The sequence below is a fragment of the Pistacia vera genome, unplaced genomic scaffold (assembly GCF_008641045.1).
Source record: "Pistacia vera cultivar Batoury unplaced genomic scaffold, PisVer_v2 Contig1061, whole genome shotgun sequence".
NCBI lineage: Eukaryota > Viridiplantae > Streptophyta > Magnoliopsida > Sapindales > Anacardiaceae > Pistacia > Pistacia vera.
This window is the reverse complement of record NW_022195095.1, coordinates 394,741-420,905: the sequence shown is the minus strand read 5'-3', so window position 1 is coordinate 420,905 and position 26,165 is coordinate 394,741. Positions and strand designations below refer to the sequence as shown.

Genomic DNA, 26,165 nt, shown 5'->3' with positions numbered 1-26,165 from the left:
CATTTTCCCCCATCAAACAAAAGTTTTACCCATTAAATGTTACTAACTTTTAGATCCCGTTTATCCATTATAATATTAATTTTCTGACACTTAATAAATTCAAACAAACGGTATGGCTTTACAATTTAATTAAGCATATTAATTTTTTTATTTTAATTTTGCGTAATTAAGAATCCAAATTATTTATATTTTTATTACTAACACCAACGGGATAATTTGTCTTTATGCTAAGTCAATGGCTACAAAGAGATCATCTTCCACGAAAAATTAATTGAAAATTGGAAAGAGGCTTCGTTGAAGGTGAATGCATGATACATAATTGAAGATGGTATTTGACCAATCTCTCTCTTTTCATCTAAACACTTTGTAAAAGGATTTTTGAGTGTTGGATCTGGGTAATTTCTCGATCAGTAGAAGTTCTTGATATTCTGCCAACTGATCTAAAAAAGAGCCGTTCTCATCAGTAGAAGTTGATGGCTTCATATGATTCTCCTCAAGAAAAGTATGATGTTTTTCTTAGTTTTAGAGGCGACACCCGCTACAATTTTACCAGCCATCTCTACGGAGCTCTGATTCGGGCGAATATTTCAACTTTTATTGATAAAGATCTTAAGAGAGGAAAGAAAATTTGGTCATCTCTTTTGAATGTAATTAGAGAATCAAAGATTTCGGTTATCATTTTTTCAAAACGCTATGGATCTTCCAAATGGTGCCTCAAAGAACTTAGGGAGATCATTAGTGGACAAAAGAAAAAAAATGGGCAGATTGTAATACCAGTTTTTTATCTCGTAGATCCATCAGATGTAAGAAATCAAACTGGAACTTTCGGAGTTGGATTTGCTAAGCATGACAACCGTTCTGAGACGTTAAGGAGGGAATGGAGGGATGCTTTGACGGCAGCAGCAAACTTATCTGGCTGGCATTTAGATGGCAAAAAGTAAGTGTACTTACATCCTCACTATGAATTACTTTTTATTTAATTATATGTTTTATTTTTATTGAAATTCATAGTTGATAGATCTCGTAATGCGGCACTTCGATTAGATTAATGGCGGGTTAAATGAGACACTTTTTAATTAATTTATTTTAACTAACAACTTTGAAGAGGGAGAATCATATGGGAGAAATTTCTTGATCAATTATTACTTATCGATATTAACTAATAGAATTAAAATAATGTAAGTTTGATTTGTTTACATATATTTTCATTGTTTGATTTCTATATTTGTTAGGCCCGAATATGATCGTATACAGGAAATTGTCGAAGATGTTCGGAGGACATTGATTCATATGTACCCAAGTCATTATGACAAGAATTTAGTAGGAATACAATCAAGCATCAAGAAAATTGAACTTTATTACGCAATGGGGTTCTCAAAGTAGGAATATGGGGAATGGGTGGTATAGGGAAAACAACTATTGCAAAAGCTGTATCCAACAAAATCTTTAAGGAGTTTGATGATTATTTTTTTGCTGATGTTAACACATCTTTGCAGAAAGATCTTTTTTCTGCAATTTTACAGGATGAAAAAGCCGATCTAGCTTGCGAGTTAACAAAGATAAGACTTGGGTGTAAAAAAGTTCTCATTGTTTTTGATAATGTGGAGTCCAAAAAACAAATAACAGATTTGATTGGAGATCTTAATTGTTTCGGTTTAGGAAGTCGATTCATTATAACAACAAGAAATAAACAAGTGCTTAAGAATTGTGGAGTGGATGACACTAATATATACAAGGTTGAGAGATTGTTTCATCATGAAGCTTCTCAGCTTTTTAGTTGGCATGCCTTTCAACAAAAGTATCCACCTTCAGGTTATTATGAGCTGTCGAAAAGGGTAATAAAGTATGCAAATGGTGTTCCATTAGCTCTGGCTGTGTTGGGTTCCATTTTATTTGGCAAAAAAGAAGAAGTTTGGGAAAGTGTCATAAATAAACTACAAATAATGCCTTGGAAGGATATTCAAGACGTGCTAAAAGTCAGTTATGATAGATTAGATCCTAAGCAACAAGGTATCTTTCTAGATATTGCATGTTTTTTTGAAAGGGAGAGTAAAGCTCTTGTAATTAAATTTTGTGATATTGATAACTCCGGCCCAACTTGTGAAATAGATGCTCTTATCGACAAATGTCTCATAAGTGTGTCAAGTGATAAGATAATAATGCATGACTTACTTCGAGAAATGGGTAAGGGAATTATACAAGAATTCTCTCAATATCCTGAAGACTGGAGTCGTTTGTGGCATCCCAAAGATATTTATCCTATACTGGAGGAATCTACGGTAAGATCAAAGACATTACTTTTGCATTCATGTTATACAAACACACGCACACATGTACATCATGCTATGTATATTCAATTATTAAAATTTTGGAAATTATCTTCTAAGAATCCTATATAATTTCCTTAAAAAAGATGTCGTATTTGAACCACTAAAATGTAAAAGTAAGCTTTAATGAATTGATGCCTAACATTGTTTTCTTGTTTATTAGGGAACTAGAGCAATTGAAGGCATATGGTTTGACATGATTGAAGGAAGTAAGATAGAATTAAATCCTCATGTGTTTCGAGAGATGAAAAGGCTACGATTCTTGAAGATATATAATTCTTACTGTGAAAAGGATAACATCAGTAAAATTGATGTTTCCCAAGGCCTTGAATCTCCTTTCACTAAGCTAAGATACTTCTGTTGGCATGGATGCCCGGTGAATCCCTCGCAGTTGAAGTTTAATCCACAAAACCTTGTCGTACTTGACATGCCTTATACTAATGTTGAACAACTTTGGACTGATACACAGGTATATGTTTGTAGTTAAATTACAATATTTTGTTATAAATTATAAGGATGATATATATATGCTAATTTATATTGGTTAATCTCTCTCTGTTTGTTTTATTTTTTATTTTTTATTTTTTTTTACAGGATCTTAAAAATTTAAAAAGTATCAACCTCAGTTACTCCAAAAATTTACTCAAAATCCCAGACCTCTCACTTGCCAGAAATCTGGAGAGCTTAATTCTAGAAGGTTGTACAAAATTGTCTGAGATTTGCTCATCTATTCGATATCTCAACAATCTGGTTATCTTGAATCTGAAATGCTGCAAAAGTCTTTCTAGTCTTCCAATGGGCATTCATTCACAATCTCTCAGGAAAGTTATTCTTTCTTATTGCTCAAATCTCAGGACATTTCCAGATGTGTCATGGAGCATACAAGAGTTATTTTTAGATAGAACTGCAATAGAAAAGTTGCCCTCATCAATAGAGAATCTATCTAGACTAGTTAAATTGAATCTTGAAGAATGTTCAAGGCTAGAGAATCTCCCGAGCAATATCTACGAGTTGAAATCTCTTCAACATCTTAATCTCTCGGGCTGTTCAAAACTTGATGGATTTCCTGAATTGAGAAATTTGGAAGATTTGAAGGTACTCTCATCCAATTTATGTGTGCGGATCTTGATGGAACTAAATCTGACCGATTGTTGTATCAGGGAGTTACCTAATAGTCTTGGTCAGTTACTCTGCCTAAAAAGGTTACTTTTAGGCAGAAACAAATTTGAGAGAATTCCAACTAGCATCATACACCTTTCTAAGTTGTCTTATCTTGAATTGGGTTACTGCGAGAGGCTTCAATCCTTACCCGAGCTTCCATGTCAGCTACGATATATAGATGCACACAATTGCACAACATTGGAAGCAACCTCAAGTTTATCAATTCCTTACCGATCTTATTTGGGAAACGTGAGAGTTAACTTCATCAGTTGTTCCAAACTGGACCAAAATGCACTTGGAGACTTTATGAATGATCCTCTACTGAAAATTCCGCGGTTTGAAGTTTATAAGGTCTCTCTCTTAAAATAGCTAGATGCTGTTAATTTAATTTTACTATTATATATATAATGATGTTAGAGTTGACATTTAATTTCTTTGTAATAATGTTCTTTGTACAGGAATTTTATCCAAGACCTAGTGCTAGTATTTGTTTCCCAGGAACTAAAATTCCAGAGTGGTTTAGCACTCGAAGTTCAGGGTCTTCGATAAATCTCGAGCTGCCATCAAATTGGTTGAATCCCAGCTTTGTTAATTTTGCTATGTGCGCTGTTGTAGAATTTCGAAACTATCACAATGAGGGCCAGGGTTTGGTTGTTGGCTGTGAATGCAAGTTCAAAACTAACGATGAGATAGTATTATACCATGGCACTTTGAAGGGTTGGCACTATAATAGTGGACCTGAAAATGTTAACTCAGATCACATATTCATGGGATATGATTTCCATATGTGTCCTTCTGGTTACTATGATAAGATTACCATCCAATTTTATGCTGAGGATTTAAATAATAAACGCATAGCCTGTTGCAATGTGAAAGAGTGTGGGATCCATTTATTGTATACAGAGATCAATGAGGAGGAAGAAGAACCATTCCCCAAGAGATTGAAGATTTCAAGGTAATTTCTTCCTCTTTACTATATACCATAAACATTTTGTTACTTCTTTAATTTCTTGTTCATAATTGTTTCTAAATAATTTTCTTGTAAGTTTTAGAGTTTTTGTTTTTGTTTTTGTTTTTTTTTTAATGTGTGCTACAAGGACTTACATTAAGACTACTAATTGAACAAAAAATTAATTAAATTGGTTAAAAATGCATTTTTTTAAATAAAATAAATTGAAATATCAGAATTTTTATTATGTTTTTGTTTATTCTTTCATTGTGAAACTTAAAGTAATGCCTCCCTTTTTAGTCTATCTATCTATCTATCTATCTATCTATATATATATATATATATTTTTTTTTTTTTTTTCTTCACTCCAGCTATAAAGTAATAAAACAAGTCTAAGTGAAAGGTAGAAATGAATTTTTTTTTTTTGGGTGATAGAACTAGATACAAATGATGTAGAGAGATAAACCATATGAAAACTGGGGAGAGACAAATAGAAGAAGAGATGTGAGAGAGAGAATTTGGTTAAAAGTTAAAAGGAAAATGTTATATGAGGCCCGTCTTTTTAATTTTTTGTTTTGAGTAATACTGTATTTACAAATTTTTTCATATAAACTGATGTGCAAAAGATAATTATGTGATTTTAAATTAAAAATAAATTAAATAATTAAAAGAAATTCCATGACAACCATGCAAAGTTGTTACTTCAGTTTGCATGAGAGTTTGTATAAAAAGTTGGTAAGTGTTGTATTATTTTTTTGTTTTTATTATATTTGTAATTTTTCATTGAGATTGGATTTATTACAATTGAGAGCATTTGGTCTAGGTTTAAGCAAAATTCGGGTGGTCACACTTGAGTCCCATTGTATTTTTAATAAATATAAAAGTTTCGTATGATAAACAGTTGTCACATTACAATGAATTAAATTAATAATTAAGCAAAGAAAAAAAAAAAAAAAAAAGAACAACGATGACAAAAGTGCTATAATAATGCTATTTGTTGTTTATGTTCTTATTTAAAATCCTAATGAGCTGAATTTTGTTTCCTTTTTGGCAACATTAACATAATATAAAGAAATAATATTTATTCGAGGAAGAGGAAGAGGAATCAAATTCCCAAGGATTGAAGAGGAAGAGGAAGAAATCTAACTCAAAAGGTAAATTAAAAGATTACATCTACAATACGATTCCATCTTAGATCTCATTTTGTTTCTACGTGTTTGGTTCAATGTATCATGTACATATATTTTGTTTCTATATGTTTGGTTTCAATGCATCGCTTTTAATATGTTATTCTTTTACTAGATCTTGAGTGAAATCTGAAGAGAATATCTTATTCTTGATGAGGGAATATTAAAAGAATTTCTTGAGGTTTGGGATAATTGTAATGCCTCACCTCCTGCAAGGTATAGTCCGCTTTGGCCCGGCACATCGGAGCTCACAAGCCTCACAGTTTTGTCCTCTTGCAGCCCATATACTACAAAAGGTGCCTCGCAGGTGGGTAAGGAACCTTCACTTATATGGCACTTCACACTTTCACAAGCAAGTGATGTGTGATCCCACACTCTCCCCACTTTTGGGACCAATTGATACACAATCATCACCAGGTCCAATTTTAAAGTTCAAGATTGTACGCTGAATGATTGCACATGAATTCGATTGGTGTTATGACTGTTGCCTGAGGCTGAAACCTTAACCCTTTGCGCTTTCACATTTTAGCATACTAGTATTGATTGATAACAATATGGAACATCTAACTATTTAATGAGGTTAATCCATTTATCACAATATTATTGCATGTTAATAGAAACGTCATTAACATGCTCAAAGAGAAGCTAATTTCCAGAATTTTTTTTTTTTTTGGTAATCAGGATGTCCAGTCCAACTTAATATGCACCTCAACTAATCTTAGAAATTCATTGAACACTATACAAGCCCAAAGGATCAGGTAATCCACATTGTTATTGTGGTAGGTAGTTCGAAGGTTTAAACACAGAAACTTAAAGAAGTGAGCAAATCCTCTTTACTGCCAAGCCAACCTCTTTGAGGTTTAAATTTATAATATTAACTTTTTTTTTTTAATGATCGAAGTGTTTGGCTAGTTTGTATGCATTTCAACTAATATCTGGGATTCATTGAATTCCTTATAAGCCTAATGTTCCAAGGTAAACCACAGATATGATAGGTGACCTTAAAGTAGTTTGAACCCAAAAAGTCTATAAAATGAGCAAACCTTCTTGACCATTAGGCCAATCCATTGGGATTTTATTTCCAGAATTTTCAATAACATTATAATCTATCTTGCTTGTTAACTCAAATTTCATTATCCAAACTAGCAATTGGAAGATTACATATTTTGCATGCAGATGAAAATGTTGTCTATGTTGATTACCTTTTTGAATAAGGATGTATACTTTTCAACTATAGGCATGTGGACATATGTCATTCAAATGAATGTGTGGTTTTACATTATGCATAATCTTTAACATTTAGGTGCAAATAAAAGCTACTAATAATGACAATTAAACTGACTTAATACATTTTCATTATTAAAAACATTTTTGTCGATATTTATTATAGTCTGTTTGACTTGGTCAAGGCATGTTACTACTGTTTGACTTGGTCAAATAATATTTTAATTATTAAAAAACATTTTTGATGATGAGAAACCTATCAATTAATAAATAAAAAACATTTCAAAATCATGGAAACATTTTAAATACTGCTTATAACAATTCATGGAAAGACAAATAACACAAAGGACGAGTGCACATACATATTTCATTGAAATATATTTCTTTAATTGTTTTATTCTTTATATTGGAATGTGAGATTGTCACACTTTATTCAAAGGGTTATGGTGTGCATCACAAAAGAAAATTTTGTTTGTTCATGTTAGATGACAATTTCACACAACAGGATGAGCTCCGTGCAGTTGAATTTAGCTCAGTATAAGAAGGAGGAAAAATAAATTAAGTTAAAAATATTAACGTCTAAAATGTGTGGGGTTTTGGCAGCTTTGATGGTTTTTGTCTTTTTCTATAACTAGCTAGGACATGGCATGATGGAGATAACTATATAACGATGTGGCCAGCGACATGCATTTTAAGCTATAGCGAATTAAATTCGGACAACTGTTATGTTATGTAATTTTTTTCTTTTTTTTGGTAATCGGATATCCGAACTAATTTGCGCGTGTACTTAAAATAATTTTTGGAATCTATTGAATAACTTATAAACCTAAAGAACTAAATAAACCACAACTATTATATAATTTTGTTCTTGCCGATTAGATCATGGTAATAAAAACTTTCACATAACTTTTCGTATTGACGCAACATAATTGGTAGGCTATTACTTTCTAACTTAAAGCTTTCACGTGGATTAACAATTTAAAACAGTATTAGAGTTAAAGGTTACATATTCAAATCTTCACATTCAATTGGATAAAAAATAAATTTCAGAGTTTACGTGAGGGGCCTAATAGATTAAAATGCAAATGTTAGAAAAGCTTCCTCAAAACATAGAGAGAAATTATATAATATCATTTGGCCCTATTTTAGGTTGAGAATTGATAACTAGCCATTTTGGAAAAGCATCTCACAAAATAGCACTTTCTCATTCAACGCAGTTTTAAAGGGCGAAAATGCCCTCATTCACAGCCTTAAACCCTTAATCAAAGCTCATTTTTTAACCCTTATAACTCATCTACCCCATTCTCCATAACTATAATCCCTACCAAATAGTAAAATATTTATAATATGATTTCTCGAAAATAGAGATGGAAGCACATGGATTGGCAAATAAGATTATACTGCAGTTAAAAAAAATTATAGCAATTCAATCTTATGTAGTGATCTCCAGTTTCCATTTTCGGTTGTTTCTTTACTATTAGAATAAGATTTGATGGATTTTTCAGAAAAATAAAAGTTTATTATGTTGTTTCAAATCTCTTTGGCCTCGTATTGTCATGTATATGCCTTATAGTTAATATTCTTCTCGGGCAACCATCAAAGAGTAATGAGCTTGCATATATAATAATTAATATTGTAAAACGTACAACAATGTCTTGTAACAATATGCAATACAAAGACACAATAACGATTTTCGCCATCTATAGCATATTCTTATAATGCAAACAGCTTCATGTATTTTTCACTACACCAAACAGCTATTGGGCTGAACGAAACCGGAAGAGTTTATTGAATACCATAAACCTAAAGGATTGAATAAGCCACAACTGTTATATACTTTTGTACTTGCTGACTAGATCAGATAATAAAAAGTTTGACACAACTTTGGCTATTGACGAACATAATTGGTAGGTTTTACTTTCTAACTTAAAGCTTTCACGTGGATTAACAATTTAATATGTATTAGAGTTAAAGGTTAAATTTGAATCTTCACATTCAATCGGATAAAAAATAAATTCAGAGTTTACGTGAGGGGCCTATAGATTGAAAGAAATGTTACAAAAGCTTCCTCAAAACGTTGCAGTATAACCCGTATCGGCGTATCCCCCAAGACTCAGCTAAATGGTACAAAAGCTTCCTGAAAACATGAGAGAAATTATATAAATTATTTGGCCCTATTTTAGGTTGAGAATCGAGAACTAGCCATTTTGGAAATAAAATATTATCTTTACAAAGAAATCTTACAAAAATTTTCATACAAAGCGAAGTAGTGTAAAAATGAATGGAAGAGTGAAAAAAAAGTCAAACTCATTAAATTCACTCTTCATTCATTTTTTGTCACATCACTTGTATGAAGATCTTTGTAAAATTTCTTTGTAAGTGTAGTATTACTCTTTTGGAAAAGTATCTCACAAAATAGCACTTTCTCATTCAACGCAATTTTAAAGGCGAAAATGCCTCATTCACAGCCTTAAACCCTAATCAAAACTCATTTTTCAACCCTTAAAACTCATCTACCCCGTTCTCCATAAACACTATCCCTACCAAATAGAAGAATATTTATATATGATTCTCAAAAATAGAGATGGAAGCATATGGATTGGCAAATAAGTTATATTGCAGCTAAAAAATTTTATAGCGATTCAATCTTATTTAGTGATCTTCAGTTTCCATTTTCGGTTGTTTCTTTACTGTTAGAAAAAAGATTTGATGGATTTTTCAGAAAAATAAAAGTTATTATGTTGTTTCAAATCTCTTTGCCTCGTATTGTCATGTATGCCTTAAGTTAATATTCTTCGGGGCAACTATCGAAGGTAATAGCTTGAATATATAATAATTAATATTGTAAAAGTACAACAACGTCTTGTGGCAATATACAATAAAAAGACACAATAACGATTTTCGCCATCTATAGCATATTCTTATAATGCAAACGACTTCATGTATTTTTCACTACACCAAACAGCTATTGGGCTGAACGAAAGCGGAAGCAGATCCATCAGCATGGCGGATGAAGCTTCAGCTGGTTTATTCTGATAAGTGAGTTTACGTCGTCCAAGGTTATGCAGAACATGGATTCTCCGAACTGCAATCAAACTTAACACCAACTCGTCGCAGATGTTCCATGAATATTGGTATGTCACGCACTATTTAACCCCGAAGCTGTTACATATTAATTCAAGTAAACCGAAGACATTGAAAATATTGTATGTGAAGGATGAATTTTCGTTACGTCGAGTCTTAAAATATATAGGAACAGTTATATGAAATGAGTTATCCATGTATAAACTTTGTGTGATGTTACCTGTCCAGGCAGTTTTCTTCGTCAGGGTAGTAATTTTGATCAATAACAATAGGATTTGGACATTGTTCATGATGGCACGTGAAAAAGAATGTTTCTAGCAAAACCACTGCTAGGTCTCCCCCAAGATTTTATCTCACTCCATTTGCGTACCTGTAAATGTTACAGTTTTTACGGTCACATTTTGCACTCCAGCCTCTTCTTGTTCCTTGCCAAGACTACCAACGCTGCAACAATAGCGTAACCTCACAACTGACAATACTACAATTAATTAGAAATAACCATATCTGATTGTCTTGTTTTTCAAATTTTACACTGATCCCATGGCCAGGACCACAAGCAACTCTCTCAACCATAAATTGGTAGTACCAGGGCAATTGAAACACATCATCACCAGTCCCAAACCTGGAGTTCAAGATGTGAACACCGCTCGATGATTGCACATGAATTCCATCGTGTTAGGACTGTTGCCTGAGGCTGAAACCTTAACCTTGGGCTTTCACATTGTTGCATCCATTGATAACAATATGAAACATTTGGCATTCAACGATGTCAATCCATTTATCACAATATTGTTCGAGTTGCTGAACTCCAGCGTCTGCACATTAAACCCAGAATGGAAGCTTGTAAGATAATAATTTACCCAAAGGAAGATACTTTAGTACATAAACATCAATCCTTAAACTTAACGTGGCACCACTGGGGCAACTTTTCCCTGTCTTCTTACAAGTCCACAAGCCAGTACCTTGGCCTCAAGAGTGCCACCATTAATAGAAACGCCATTAACATGTTCGAAAAGAATCCAGTTGTCAGCATTTCCAATAACGTTATAATCTGATGGAGACACAGAGTGCCATCAATACGTAGGGTAATTTCATTGTTCTTGCATTCGCCTTTAAACTTAACTTTGCCCAGCAAGAACCTCCCCTGTGGCACGTAAATGGGGCGGCCTCAGTCGAGCCACAGGATTTAGTCCATGCAGCTAAAAAAGCTTGTGTTGAGTCGGTTTCGCCATCGGCTTTGGCTCTAAACTGACCACATCGTAGGTCACAGGACTTGCTAAAGATGAAGTAACGAAGGGATTGAAATAAGTAAAAGAATGAGAGAAATCATAGGGTTGCCATTAATTTCTTCTTGATGATATAAGGAGACTGAAGAAAAGAATAGAGAAATTGAGGAGAGTTTGAAGGTTAGTGATGGAGTTGAAATGGCGTATTGCATGGAGTTTTTATAGGCTTAAAGGCAGGTCGCCACAACAGGAAATTCAGAAAGGTATCGTGTGTCCATTTTCAACATTACACACACATAGCATGTTGTTGAATAGTCTGTCTATCGTTGCTTGTCAAATAAAATCCTTCATGAAGATTAGATTACTTGCTCTTTTTTATGCACAAGCATGTGAATATTTTTTATTTACGAACATGGAGTTATATATGTTGAGATTTACTTTGAATCTCCATTTTTGTTAGTCTTGAGATGGTCTTGGTATTCTGAGTTTTTTAATTATATCAGTATATTGTGTAATATGTAACTGATCACATAATTAGAAAATTCAATAGATAGTATTCTCCCTAAATAATGTCTATAACTTTGTAGTAGTAATCAGTGAATTGAAACATCGTTTTTCAAAAAAACATAGTATTAAAACTAAAGGTCTCAAGTTAGAATCTCCACATATAAATTAGAAAAAAAAGAAAAAATTCAAGTTTAATGTAAGTAGGCATATTAGTCTAATATTGATTGAACCCTGTTTACGAGTTTAAGCTTTTACGATACTAAACTTACCATGATATTTATTGTAATTTTCATTTTACATGCAAATGAAGACGTATTATACTTTTCACATATGCATGTGCACATGTGTCTTTATACTGTTTCATATTTCATAATGCAAATTAATGAGTGTGATTTCACTTTTTGAATAATCTTTAATTTTAACAGCATGTTCTGACTAAACGTGGGATTTCTGCAAAGGAAAACAATTAGAGGCCTGGAATAGAGCTTGTATTATTGAGTTCAAAAAAAGACAAATAACACCAAGGACAAGTGCACGTACATGGTTGCTTGAAATGAAAATTTTAATAATATAATAAATCGAAACTGAAAAAAGTGCTTGAAGTTTTGTTTCCGGAAAATGTTACAGTTATAGGCGTATTGTTTAGGCACAAGCTTAATGGGTGTTTTTGGTATTTTCTGTGTTACAAAACAACATGAAAAAAAAAACCCTAGATCAACTGTTGTCAATCATTTGTTCATTAGAAGTTTATTGACGTGCTTTAATGTTCTTATCTGGGGTTTTTTTAATTAACCACACATGGATAAGGAAGTTTTAAAACCCTTCAAGATTTTGCAAAATATTATGTACCTCCCTAAATCATTAGTTGCCCTTGGGAACACTTGGTTCCAACAACGTTTTATTAACAAAAATATAGAATACCACTGAGATAGATAATTGTAAAGATAAATGGGTATAAATTATATTGTGTTTGGTTCGTGTGGGGTTGTGTGTGTATATAGAGACATTCGTTTGGACAATATTTTATTAAAAAAATATAGGAATACCACTGAGATGATAACCTTAAAGGGGCTGTTGATTCATATAATGTTTTTAAGAACATATTATTTAACGGAAAGAAAGATCACCTTGAAGATTACTAGGAATGCTTAAAAAATGTGTTTGGCTGATTCAAATAAATTGGTGAATAATATATTTTGGTAGGGGATAATGGTGGGTATATATATAGATTATTAAATTGCCTACTAATATAATAGTATTTTTTATATATTATTGAATCATTTTTTAACTCCCTACTTTGAAATTTTGCTAAAACAACCCCAACCATATAGAATTTAATTTGTAGCAAAATTACCTCCACTACGCAAAGCCATTGTTGGCAGCTAGTCCCCACGCTGGCTGCGTCGACAGTCAATGAAATGGCACAAGACTGGCCGTGTATGGCCGGCCGTGCATCGACAAAGTTGGAAATGGCCATGGATCCCAAATCAGGCTAGAAAATGGCCAGATTTATGGCCATTCACAGCCAAAGATGTGGCCGAAAAATGTGCACAAATTTGATCGTGAAAGGTTAGATCTGTAGCTATTCGCGGCCATATCTTTACCGTCAAACAGCCATAGATTGGCATCAGGTGGGAGCACAACCAACCGATCCCACTAGTCGTGTACCATTGCGACAATTGATGTCGGTAGTGGTCTTGGGTGGTTGGGGATATTTTGTTAACTTTTAAATTTTTTTATGGTTGGGGTATTTTAGCTAATTTCTCAAATATAAAGGGCTAGGTAAATTGTTATTTGGTAGACATTGAGATCAATTGTGTCTAAATGGTTTTTAGTTAAGGGCAAAATGGGTAGAAAATTCAGATTACTCGACAATGTTTAATAACACCTCTAACAAGGTAACAAGATTACCTCCCACATTACCAACAGTAAACACTATTGTAATAAAAGATTACCATAATATTTTATTACTTGCAAACCAAACACAAGAATCTTACAAAATAAACGAAGATTATCCTAGTATTATATCCCTAATCTAAATAACCCCTAAAGATTACTAGGGATAAATTATTACTATGTTTGATTCATGTGGGGTGTTTGGTTGGCAACAATTACAAAATATTTAGATATATATAATATATATATATATATATAATTATATATATATATATATATATATATATAATTTTTGTCCAAATAATAATTAACGAGGTGTAAAGAGTCATTCAACAAGTTGAAATGTTGAATTAATTATTATTGACATCAAAAAGGGGGATTGAATTTATAAGAGTAAAATTGGAACAAAAATAGGATTATCATAGTAATATTAAAATACATCCTCGGTGTTATAATGACAAATATACCGAATTGAAAGATAGACTATTAGGGTGCGTTTGATTCAGGGAATGTTTGTGTTACGGAAATGAAGATAGTATTAAGGAATATTTAGAGAAATGTGGTTGATTGGTTGAAATAAATTGGTGGGTATGTTATAAAAATATTCGGTTAGAGGATAAATAAGTGGGTATGTTATATAGATTACTAAATTGCCTCCTTTTTAAATAATAATAATTATTTTTTATATATTTTTTATATATTTCTTTTAACCCTCTATATTTGAAATTTTGCTAAAAACACCAACTATATAAAACTTTAATTTGTAGCAAAATCACCCCCACCCGCCTAAGCCACTCCCAACAACCCCTGTAATGGCACACAATTGGCTAGATCTGGTTGGTCGTACGCAGTAGGGTCTATTCAACCATGCATCATGGATAAAAAATGACTAGATATGGCCGTGAATATCGCCGTTTCTCGGCCAAAGATGTGACGTGAAAAGGCTAGATCTTTGGGGTGAAACGGCAGCCATTTCACAGCCAAAGATGCCTTTCACCAGCAAGATCTATGATTTCATGGCCACATCTTTGGCCATGAAATAGCCAAATCTGGACGTTTCTAGCCATGGATCACAAATCTATGGTCGGAAACATCCTTACTGGCACAAGACTAGGAAGATCTTATCGATTTGCGCCGATATGATGAATTTCGTCGGCGGCTAATGGTGGTGGGTAGTGGGTTGTGGTGGTCTTGGGTGATTGGGTTATTTTGTCAAATTTTAAAATTGTTTGTGCCTGTGATGTTTTAGTTAAATTCTCAAATGTAAGAGTTTGAGTAATTGTATTTAGTGATTTATGAGTGTAAATGTGTCAAAAAATGAAAAGATTATGAGCAAAATAGGGTCAAAATTAAGATAACCTTGATAATTTCAATTAACACCCCTAAAAAAGTAATCTAGTTTTTCATATTATTAACTGTAAATACTATTTATAATAAAAGATTATGTAATATTTTATTATTTGATAACTAAATAAGAGAATTTAATTAATAAAAGATTATGTAATATTTATTATTGATAACTAAATAAGAGAAATTAAAAATTAAGTAAAGATTTTGATTAATCTTGTATTATTCGAACCAAATGCAAACTTCTAACTGTACGCAGCCTAAAAAGGACAAAAAAATCCCTATTTATAGAAACCATGGCCCATGGGCCATCGAAGACTTGTTTTATTCCCGGGGTGGGTATAACAACCCTCTTGTCTATGACAAACGGTTGACTTGCTCGGCTGTATTTTTAATTTATTAATTAGATAATCATATATATATTTTTAATTTAATTTAATTTTATATTATATAATATGGTAATGGTCCACAGGAAAATACAAAATGTAGTTAAGCTTCAAGAAACTTGTCTATATATTGTTTGCTTGTAAGGGTAAAATGTGAAGCTCGAAGACTGATCTGAAGATCCGAGACTCGATCGAAAAGAATCTTTCCACTTGACACACGTCTTCGATTATTTGAAGAGTCTTTGAAGCGATCTGAAGAATTTCTCAACCTGACGACTTTTCGAGTTGATGACTTCTTTGATTATTGAAGTCTTTTAGGGAATGAACTTCATGGCGGCTTCTGATTGTCTTCTTCTTTCGTGCATCAGGGAAGTATGATGTTTACCTAGTTTTACGGGCGTCGATACCATAAAAAATTTATCAGTCATCTTTATGAAGCTTGTGTCGCAGTCACATTGAAAATTCTGTGATTACCAAATTGAGAGAGGAGATGAATATTCGCAACCTCTTTTCAATGAAATTAAAGAATCGAAAATTTTTTGTTGTATTCTCAGAAGGCTATGTATCTTCCGCATGGTGTCTTGAGGAACTGTAGAGATTATTGAATGCAAGAACATGTACGGTCAGATTGTGGGCCAGTTTACTGTTATGTAGATCCATCAGTGAGGAACCTATCTGGGAAATTGGGGATGGATTGATAAGCATAAGAAGAAGAATTGGCGGAATGCTTTGCGGGAAGTGGGGAATCTAGCGGCTTTGATGTAAAGGATAGGTAAAGCTAAATTACAATTAATTCTTTTAAATTATTTATTTATTTTTTTGCTATTTATTCTTCATATACTTTTCGTTTCATAGTTCGTATTCCCCATTTTGTGAAATTAAATTTTTACATACCACATTGTAATAAGTATAATCTTAATTGAAATCACCAATTCGAATTAAAATTACGTTTGTCTCTTTTTGATTTATTTTATATTTGATATTGTTTGTTTTCAACATTTTTAGGGATGAATCTAAGTATAGCGGAAATTGTTGAATTTTCTTTGAAGAAATGTGAATATGTGCTCGAGTGATGACAAGGATGTGATTGGAGTGAAACCAAGCATAAAAAGAATGAAATCTTGCTAAGTATTTGGTCGAAAGATATTGCATGTAGGAATTGGGGAAGAAGTGGTATAGGCAAGACAACTCTTGCCAAAGCTGATTTGATGAAGTTTTGGATCATTTGACGATTCTTATTTGCTCTTAATGTTAGGGAAGAATCAGAGGTCCTAACGGGTTAACTCCTTGCGACAAGAACTTTTCTCTGAAATATAAAGGAGAAAAATTCCAACATAGGATTCACATTTATAAAACAAAGCTTCCCATAGAAAGGTTCTCATTGTTTTCGATGATGTGACATCTTTGAGCAAATAAAAATTTTAGTTGAGATCTTATTGCTTGGGTCTAGGTAGGGAATTATTATAACAACAAGGGATAAACAATTGCTTACAGATTATGGAGTGGAAAATATATACGAGCTTAAGGCATTATCTCATCGTGAAGCTCTTTGCCTTTTTAGTTGGTATGCCTTCAACAAAGTCATCCAACTTTTGTTTATGATGACCGTCGAATATGGTTGTAAATATGCTAAAGGCATACCATTAGGTCTTAAAGTGTTGGGTTCCTTCTACGTGGCAAGAGAAATACAGTAGGTTAAGTGCAATAATACACTAGAGAGAACTTGTTATGATGTCTATGAGGTGTTAAAAATAAGTTAGATGGACTAGATAATGATGAGAAGAATATATTCTTGGATATTGCATGTTTCTTAAATGGGAGAATAGAGATTTTGTATAAAGTTCTTGAAGCAAGTGGCTTCTTTGCAGAAATTGGAATCAGTGTTCTCATTGATAAGGTCTTGAATGGTATCAAACAACAAGGTAACAATGCATGATTTGCTTCAAGAAATGGGTCTAAGAAATTATCGGAGAGAATCCTCAATAGATCCTGGCAAACGCAGTCGTTTGTGGCATCATGTGGATAATCTAATGTATTGAAAAAAAATACGGTAAGAGTTGAAGGCATGAACTTCCATTTTTGTTTGTTTATGTCAGTTCTAGTAATACATCAGTTGCAATGAAGGGTGTTGGTAGGTTTAGTTGCATGCCTTATATTTTATTATAATGAAAGAAAAGTTGAAAAGAATAAATTATTTGACACCTTACCACTTAATTGTTTAAATTTTTGTTGCTAACTTCGTCTTTTCTTGATTATTAGGGGAGTAAGCAATTGAAGGCATATGCTTGGACCTGTCTAAAGTAAGAGATATACATTTAAATCATCATGCTTTCTCCAAAATGCGTAAACTGAGATTCCTGAAATTATATAACTCACACTCTGAAGAGGACAATACAGCAAGGTGCATGTTCCCCAAGGCCTTGATCTGTTTTCTCTAACTTAAGGTACTTATTGGCATGGATGCCCATTGAAGTCATTGCAGTCAAAATTTCGTCCAGAGAATCTTGTCGCACTTGACATGTCTTATAGCAATGTTGAACAACTTTGGACTGTTGTGCAGGTATATGTTAATATTTTACATGGTACTCTTCTGTTTAATATAAAGATCAAAGTGCATGATGTTTACATGGTATTCTCTGTTTTATTATGAAGATCAAATTGCTAATTAATTTATTTCCATTACTCTTTTTTTATTTTTTTAACAGCATTTTGAAACTTAAGGGATATGAAACTCAGCCACTCCAAGCATCTAATCCAAATTCCAAATCTCTCCTTTGCCACCAAGTTGGAGAACTTGATTCTAGAAGGGTGCACAAGTTTGTTTGAAATTTCCTCATCTATGGGCACTCATAAGCTTGCCATCTTGAATCTTAGGCATTGCAAAAGTCTTAAGAGTCTTCCAAGCCGTATTTCTAAGCTGAAGTCTCTTGAACATCTTAATGTATCAGGATGTGCAGAACTTGATAGATTGCCCAACTATGTAGGAGATTAGAAGCTTTGAAAGTGCTTGAAGCAAAGACACTTGCTATAAAAGAAATACCATCATCGTTGTAAATTTGCGTTATTGACGGAACTAATCTTGCTAATTGTTGTTATGGAGTTACCCAATCTTTTGAGCCAGTTATCCTCACTAGTATTTTACTTCTAGGTGGGAATAATTTCGAGAGCATTCCAACAAGCATCAATCACCTTCTAAGTTATCTTATCTTGAGTTAGGCTATTGCGAGCTACTTAAATCCTTACCAGAGCTTCCTTGTAGTTTAGAATCTCTTGATGCACAGGTTGCTCGGCATTGGAATCGGGTTTATCAGTTCTCCCAGCTACTAATCAAAGACCAGTGAGAGTTAACTTTAGCAATGTTTCAAACTAGATCAAAGTGCTGTAAAAAATATTGTTGAAGATGCTATACAGAAAAACCGACATAGACAATGGTAGCTTGAAAGAGATTATGTCTCTTTACTCTTGCCATTTAACATGATTTGATTTCTTTGAAAATAAGTTTGATGTTAAAGTGAATGATTTTTTTTCGTACAGGAACTCTACTCAAGACCTAGTGTTGTATTGTTTCCCTGGAACTGAAATCCCACAGTGGTTTAACTATATAAGTTTGGGGTCTTCTATAAATATCCAGCTGCCATCAGGTTGGTTCAATCCTGACTTTGTTAGTTTCATCATAGTGTGGTTGTAGAGTTTCGAAACTATTATGACGAAGGCCATGGTTTGGTTGTTCACTATGATTGCAAGCTCAGAAGTAAAAATGACATGACGCTCTTTACCGTGGCACTTTGAAGGGTTGGTACTATGATATTGGATCCCATTACATTGACTCAGATCACATATTTTTGGGATATGATTCAATATGCTTTCTTCAAATATAATAAATGGGATTATCCTTCTATGTGAGGTGTATATACAATTTTATGTTGAGGATTAAATAAATAAACGCATAGATTGTTGCAAGGTGATAAAGTGGGGGGTCTCTTTGGTGTATTCTCCAGAGACTAGGAAATTTTGAAAGTTGCAATCTGGGAGAAATTGCCATGTGGAAATAATGATGTGAGGAAGAGAAACTACCACGAAGAAGCAAAATGTTGCTTCTTTATAGACCAGTTACTTGTTTACTTCCTTTCGGAGCATTACAACTTTGTATGTCTGGTACACTGCAACATATAAAGTGGTAAGTACTCGTTTTATTAGTTCCATTTTGTTATTTGAGTTCTATGATTTTTGTTTCATTTATTGAGTATTAAGCAATGGATTTTGCATAATGATGAATTAATGTGCTTTTGCTGTTTCTCTGAAAAGTTCATGAATTAGTCAATTGAATATTTGTGTATAAGTTCGGGTATAAAGTAATGTCTAGATAGCATTCTATTGTGTATTTCTTTTGGGAAATTTGGTATGGATAATGTATATTTAATTTATAAAGCCTTTTGTCAAGATGATAATAGTGTCCCTTCACAAAAATTGAAACTCTTACCCAACCACAATCAAAGTTCTTCGTGTAATTAATCAACGTGATGAAAATTATTATCAGAAAACGTCTTCAATATGCTTGTCCTATGTGTGACTGAACAATTAGAGTATCAAAGTCAGACGTGTGGCAACACACTCCTCTTGATTGGTCAGTTGTTCTCTGCCTAGTAGAACAGGTAGAGTTAAGCTTTGCATTATAATGAACATTTCGCCTTGTATGATGTCACAAGTTTGCTTTGCCTGAGATATGTGGAGCTTGTGGGATATGATAAAAAGCCCCCTTCTTGATGTGTGCATGTGTGTTGACTTTCTGGATAGGTATGATCGTTACTGCACAAACCCCACCTAAGTTATGAATAATGAGGTTACAAATATTTATAGAAAAACATTTGTATATGTCATAGAATTTTTCATTTTAAGATTATAATATAATTCCAGAAGCCCTCATCCAATAGTTTGAACTACCTATAAATTTTGGTGTAAATTTGGTTTTCCAACCTCACAACCAGTTGAATTGGTGGCTTTAATTAAATAAAATTCTGAGCACTTAGCAACGTGTATAGGGATGGGAAAAAAATCCGTGGCCTGGCCGGGCTCGTGATTTGCCCAGCCTGGGTATATATAATCTGCTGGCCCGGGATCGGGTTTAGCAGTAAGCCTGGGCCAGGTACATTATATAAGATTTGTAAAACTTATATAGCCCTATGCAAAATGACAAAAAAACCCCTAAAAAGTTTCTAAAACCCCCAAAATAACATCAGCTGCCTTTTTATGTAAAGTTTTAATACCCCCTAAAAGTTACATCCAGAACCCACCTATAAAGTAAATTTCAAAAAAAAACCCTGTTCATCGTAACCAAACCTGGGCCTCAGGCCAGGTGTGTCCGGCCCAGGCCTGGGGTATTACATCCCTAACGTGGTATTATTTTTTGAAAATTGAATGGGTCTGAATTTGAATAAAAATTGAATGCGTCTTGATTTTAGTTTTACACCATGCTTATTTTTCCTTTTGTAATGTCTGAATGTAATTCTTAAGTTGTTTATTTTAATAGATAGTAGGTCTTGTTTGGTTTGTTTTCATTTTCCTTTTTTGCCAAAATTTAGTCTGGGAGTTCATGACATATATGTTTGGTTATTGTTTCAATTTTTTTCCTGTAAAATAGAAAAATAATCAATTTTCTTTACATTTACAAAAGAAAGGTGAGAACAACTTTCTTTTGTTTTCAACATTTCCTTTTGTATCCTCTAATAGAGAACAATGGAGATTATTTCTTATTTCGCTTTCAACTTGCAATCATGAACATTACCTAAAAAGTATATCCTGATTTCTCAAATTTTAAAATACCATTATAATCTTCCATATTTCAGAGCATTCAGGCTTAACAAAAACATCCGACAACTGTTCCTCAAGTCAAAATTTGGTTAGTCTTTCTTGTATTTTTTGTACTTTAAAAAAAAAAAAAAAAAAAAAAAAAACAACTTTTTGTTCTTGATTCAATTTCATTTATTTCATTCTTCTCAAATTTGAAAGCAACAAATATATCTTCTTCTACATCTGTTCTGCTCTGTTTTATAGATGAATGTTAAGTTTATGCAATAGAATGAAACAATTGCAATAATAGAATGGCTAAGTTTTGGCCTGCGAGAATGCATTCTTGAAGCCATTTGTGGCTGTGGGGATGGCTTGTGAAAATGATTCAGTCCTTTTACTAGTTGAACTTGTGAATTGGTGATTTAATATTGAGATTTTAGCTAGCAAAAACTGGGTATATGTATATTTCGGTGTTTGCTCGTTCTGTTCTATTTTTTTTATGAAAGGAGTTGTGAGATTTTGATGCAATTACTTTCATAGAAAGAGAAGTATCAGAATGAAAATAGCTTTAAACTTTTTCCAAGCTTGGTCAATCTACTATCAAAGGGGTTGGTTTCCCAGTGTATATTTCTAGCTTCCAGTTGTTTTTTTTCTACCCAAACGAAGAACATAATTGTGCACGTAGCAACCAGTGCATGGGGCAATGTATGATATGAGGGAGCATGATAATGACAGATCTTTAAATCTGTTTGTATGTGAAAGTTTGAATCATGGATGATTTAGATTATGGGATACTCCATATAAGTTTGTAATTTGTTTATAATGATCTTTTGTCACCTATAAAAACTGAAAGAAAAAAAAAAAAAAAAAAATTGAAATGAGGACCAGTTTTTATTGTTTGATAATCATGTGGCAGTCGACAATTTATTGTCGGAGTGTTTTGTGTGTCCTGGAGTGCATCATTTATGATTGGTGTCAGCATGAGTTCTTTAAGAAATGGTGTATTTTATTTATTTTTTCAATGTTCAGTTAGGGGTGAGTAGTTCCGAGTATCCTGTATTTTTTAGGAGAACTGGAGTCGGAATCGGAATCGTATAGTGCAAGTTCCCAAAAAAGGAACCGGAATCAGAACTGCAAGTGCAGGTTCTTAAAGTCAAGGAACTGGAACCTAAAATGCAGATTTCGTTCCTTCCCGGGTATCCTGTAAAAAATCATTACCTCCCTTTAGTTTAAAAAATGACAAAATACCTTAAAAGTTACAAATACACCCCTAACAAATTTGATACATCATCATGTGTCCAATGGACTCATAAATCCCCTAATCTTTAGGCAACGTTTGAATTCACAATTCATATAAAATTCCTCAATTAGAACCAAATACAATAATTAATTTAATAATTAAACAATAATACTATTAATCGATAATTTAATATTTAATTAATTAAATTTCTAATCATTTAATCAAGTATTATACTAATGTTTATATGGAATATAAATTAATAAATAATCATACTATAAATGCTATTAATGCTATAATTAATTAAATTTTTAATCGTTAATTAAGTAATGTACTAATATGGTATTACTAATGTGTTATAATATAATGTTAAAATTTATAATTAATTAAGTATCATTTAACTAGTAATGTTATAATATTAAAGCGATTATAATATAATATAATGTTATTATTAATTAAGCAATTATTTAGGATAATAATAAATTTTTAATCATTAATTAAGTTTGTACTGTTGTTTATAAATAATGTTATATTAATTAAGTAATCATACTACAAATTTATAATGTAATGCTAAATTAATTAAATCAATCATTTAATTAGGTATTTGTACTAATGTTTTAATATAATATCATAATAATTAAATATCATTTATTATGTAATGTTTAATTAATTATATAATCATACTCTAATATAATGATATAATAAATAATATAATATATAATTAATTAAATAATCATTCATTATGTAATTTTATAATTAATTATGTAATCATAATCTAATGTAATGATATAATAAATTAAGTAATCATGTTATAATCTTTAATATATATTATAATTAATTAGTAATTATACGCTTAGTATGATATAATAAATTAAGTAATTATGCTATAAAATTTTAATATATATTATAATAATTAAATTATAATCATTTAATTAAGTTTGTATATGTTTGTAATGGATGTTATAATTAATTAAGTAATATATTGTTTATAACGTATGTTATAATTAATTAAGTAACCATCCTATAAATTTATAATGTAATGTTATAATTAATTAAATTTTTATTATTTAATTAAGTATGTACGATGTAGTAAATTACTAATGTTTATAATATAATGTCAATTAGTTAAATAATCATTTAATTATGTAATGTTATAATTAATTATGTGATCATATTATAATGTAAGTGTAATGAATTAAATTAATCTATTATAAATCTTTAAGTAATATAATAATTAATTAAATTTTTAATCATTTAATTAAGTATTGTACAATTATAACGAAATGTTTAATTAATTAAATAATTTAACTATAATGTGATGTTATATTGATTAAGTAATCATTTAATACTATGTATTAATGTTTATAATTTATATAATTATACTAATTTACTAAGAATTTGATAATTGAAGTAAATAACTAATATTATATTACTATTCAATCAAATATACATTCTATTCAAAACAATTTTTAATAACATTAAAATACTTTTAATTGGTTTTAATTCAAATTATACACTTATTAATCATACTTTAATATTAATATATTAAAGTTTTTTATATGGTGTAGTTTATGTAATAAGGATAATGTATAATTATTAATTAGGGTATTGTAAAAAATTAACTTTTTCCTTTTAATTTTTTTATATGTAAATTACAATAGATCCTCCATTCTTCACATATTTATTTTCAGCCTAGGTTCCAAAATAGGGTACCTGCGTAGGTTCCAAGCAGGTTCCAAGCTGGGTCGGTACAGGTGTTTTTTTCAGGTTTCAGTCCAGTTCCTAGGACTGTAACGAGCCGAGCTGCGATAAAAGCTCGTTTAGAGCTGGTTCGATAAGGCTCGGTTCGATCGACTCGTACTTGGTGGTTAACCGAGTCGAGTTCGAACACAGTGAGTCGGTCGTGGGCTCCGAGCCTGGCTCGGCTATGGGCTCACGAGCTGGTCCAGCTCGATTAAGAAACTTCACCAAAGGTGTTTTGGTGATTTTTTAAAACTATTAGGTGTTAAACTGATATTTTTCCAGTGAAAAAAGTTTTAAAAAATGACAATTACTCCCCCCCCCCCCCCCCCAAAAAAAAAGTGTAAAGTTGAAATAACATGATACACCAAAACAGAGCGTCAATTTCAGTTCCTCATCCCAGTTGCTAAATCCAAATCGCAATCAAAGACCCCCAAATCCAAATCGTGAACCAGGCAGTCTGAAATCGGTAATCTCCTAGGAATGTTATTTGTATATATTCAGAACTGTTTTTCGATTTTGTAAGGTAATAGAATTTTGTAATGTTTGAAACTGTATAGTTAATTCAACATTGGATGTAAATATGAAATGTTGTAAGCAGGCAGATTGCTGTAAAAAAGGGAACTTGGCTCGATTAAACCCGGATAATGGTGGTTTGATCGAGCTTTATCGAGCTCAACTCGAGCTCGACCGAGTTTATCCTCCTTTACATAGGCACTCTTGGTAGACTGGCCAAGTGTTGCCGTACCCATGAGTAAATGGGTACCTAGTCCAAACGGAGGGTATGGGTAACACCATAATTACTTGTCTGAAAAATACCTGTACTCAGCTCGCCTGTGGAAAAATGGGTGGGCCGGGCATACCCAGGTACTTGCACTTAAATTAAAGAAAAAAAAAAATGCGCCGAGAAATAGAAATTTAAAAAGTAAAAAACCTAACTCACTCAGCACACACTCTCAACTTCGTCGTATTGCAGTAGCCTTACACAGCATTTCTCCACCAACATTTCTTGGCCTTGTTGTGGAGGGTATTCTTGACCTGGACTCTCCTTTTGAAATGGGTTTTTGAAGCTTGAAGTGCAACGAGTTTGTGGATCTTGATGACTCTTTTTATGCTTCCCCTCGCTTTCTAACACCTGTTTTTCAACAAAACGAGTTAATAACAATACACTACAAAGCTTGTGAACAAATAAGGAGAGACAAAGACAAGAAAACAAGAAATGAGACTTGAAAGTAATCGATTTGAGGGTCCAAGCCATAGTCTGTTTGACATTTTTCTTCAAAATTCTTTACGCTTTTGCATGTCTCCCCTGTTTTTGACAGAAGAACAAGGAATGAAAAAAGAGATCTGGGGCTCAAGATGCCGTTGGTAATGGTAAAACCTAGTAAAATAAATGAAAAAAACTTACATTTTTTTGGGTCGCACGGGGGGCACATGTCATGCATTTTCCTACCCATGAATTTTTTTTTACTTGGGCCTCTTACTAGGGGTGAGCGATTCTGAGTACTCTGCATTTCTGAGGGAACCGAAACCAGAGCTGCAGAGTGCAGGTTTCAAAAAAAAAAATCCGGAACCGGAACCTAAAATGCAGGTTTCGGTTCTTTTTCCGGTATCCTATAAAATTCATTACCCCTATTAATTTAAAAAGACAAATACCTTAAAAGTTACAAATATACCCTAACAAATTTTGATTACTCATTCTTGTGCCCAATAAACTCATAACCTGGAAATTTAATATTATAAATTAATAATGTTTTAATGTATATAGTAATATTGTAATTAATTAGGTAATTATAAATTATAATGTAATGTTATAAATACTTATAATTATTTAATAGTTATTTAACAATAATGTAATGTTATATTAATTAAATTTCTAGTAATTAATTAATTACTTATGTTAATGTTTATAATAAATGTCATAATTAATTAAGTAATCATTTAATTATGTAATGTTATAATAATTAAGTGATTATTACAATGTAAATTGTAATGTTATAATTAATTAAGTAATATACTATTTAATATAATTAATTAAATGTTAATAATTCAAATGAATATTATATAGTTTATAATAGAATGCTATAATTAATTAAGTAAGCATACT

General features: G+C 32.1%; 1 protein-coding gene across 1 annotated transcript in view; it reads left to right on the top strand.

Annotated features, from left to right (window-relative positions):
- The first annotated feature begins 302 nt into the window (after positions 1–302).
- The window catches only part of LOC116130882 (disease resistance protein RPP2B-like), a 48,398-nt gene continuing 22,535 nt past the window's right edge, over positions 303–26,165 (top strand). The window contains exons 1-7 of the mRNA XM_031416582.1: positions 303–937; positions 1,233–1,300; positions 1,384–2,279; positions 2,491–2,796; positions 2,922–3,839; positions 3,947–4,443; positions 5,510–5,530. Coding sequence (XP_031272442.1) covers positions 474–937; positions 1,233–1,300; positions 1,384–2,279; positions 2,491–2,796; positions 2,922–3,839; positions 3,947–4,443; positions 5,510–5,530 — 3,170 coding nt within the window. The 5' untranslated portion in view covers positions 303–473. The remainder of the gene's footprint in view (positions 938–1,232; positions 1,301–1,383; positions 2,280–2,490; positions 2,797–2,921; positions 3,840–3,946; positions 4,444–5,509; positions 5,531–26,165) is intronic.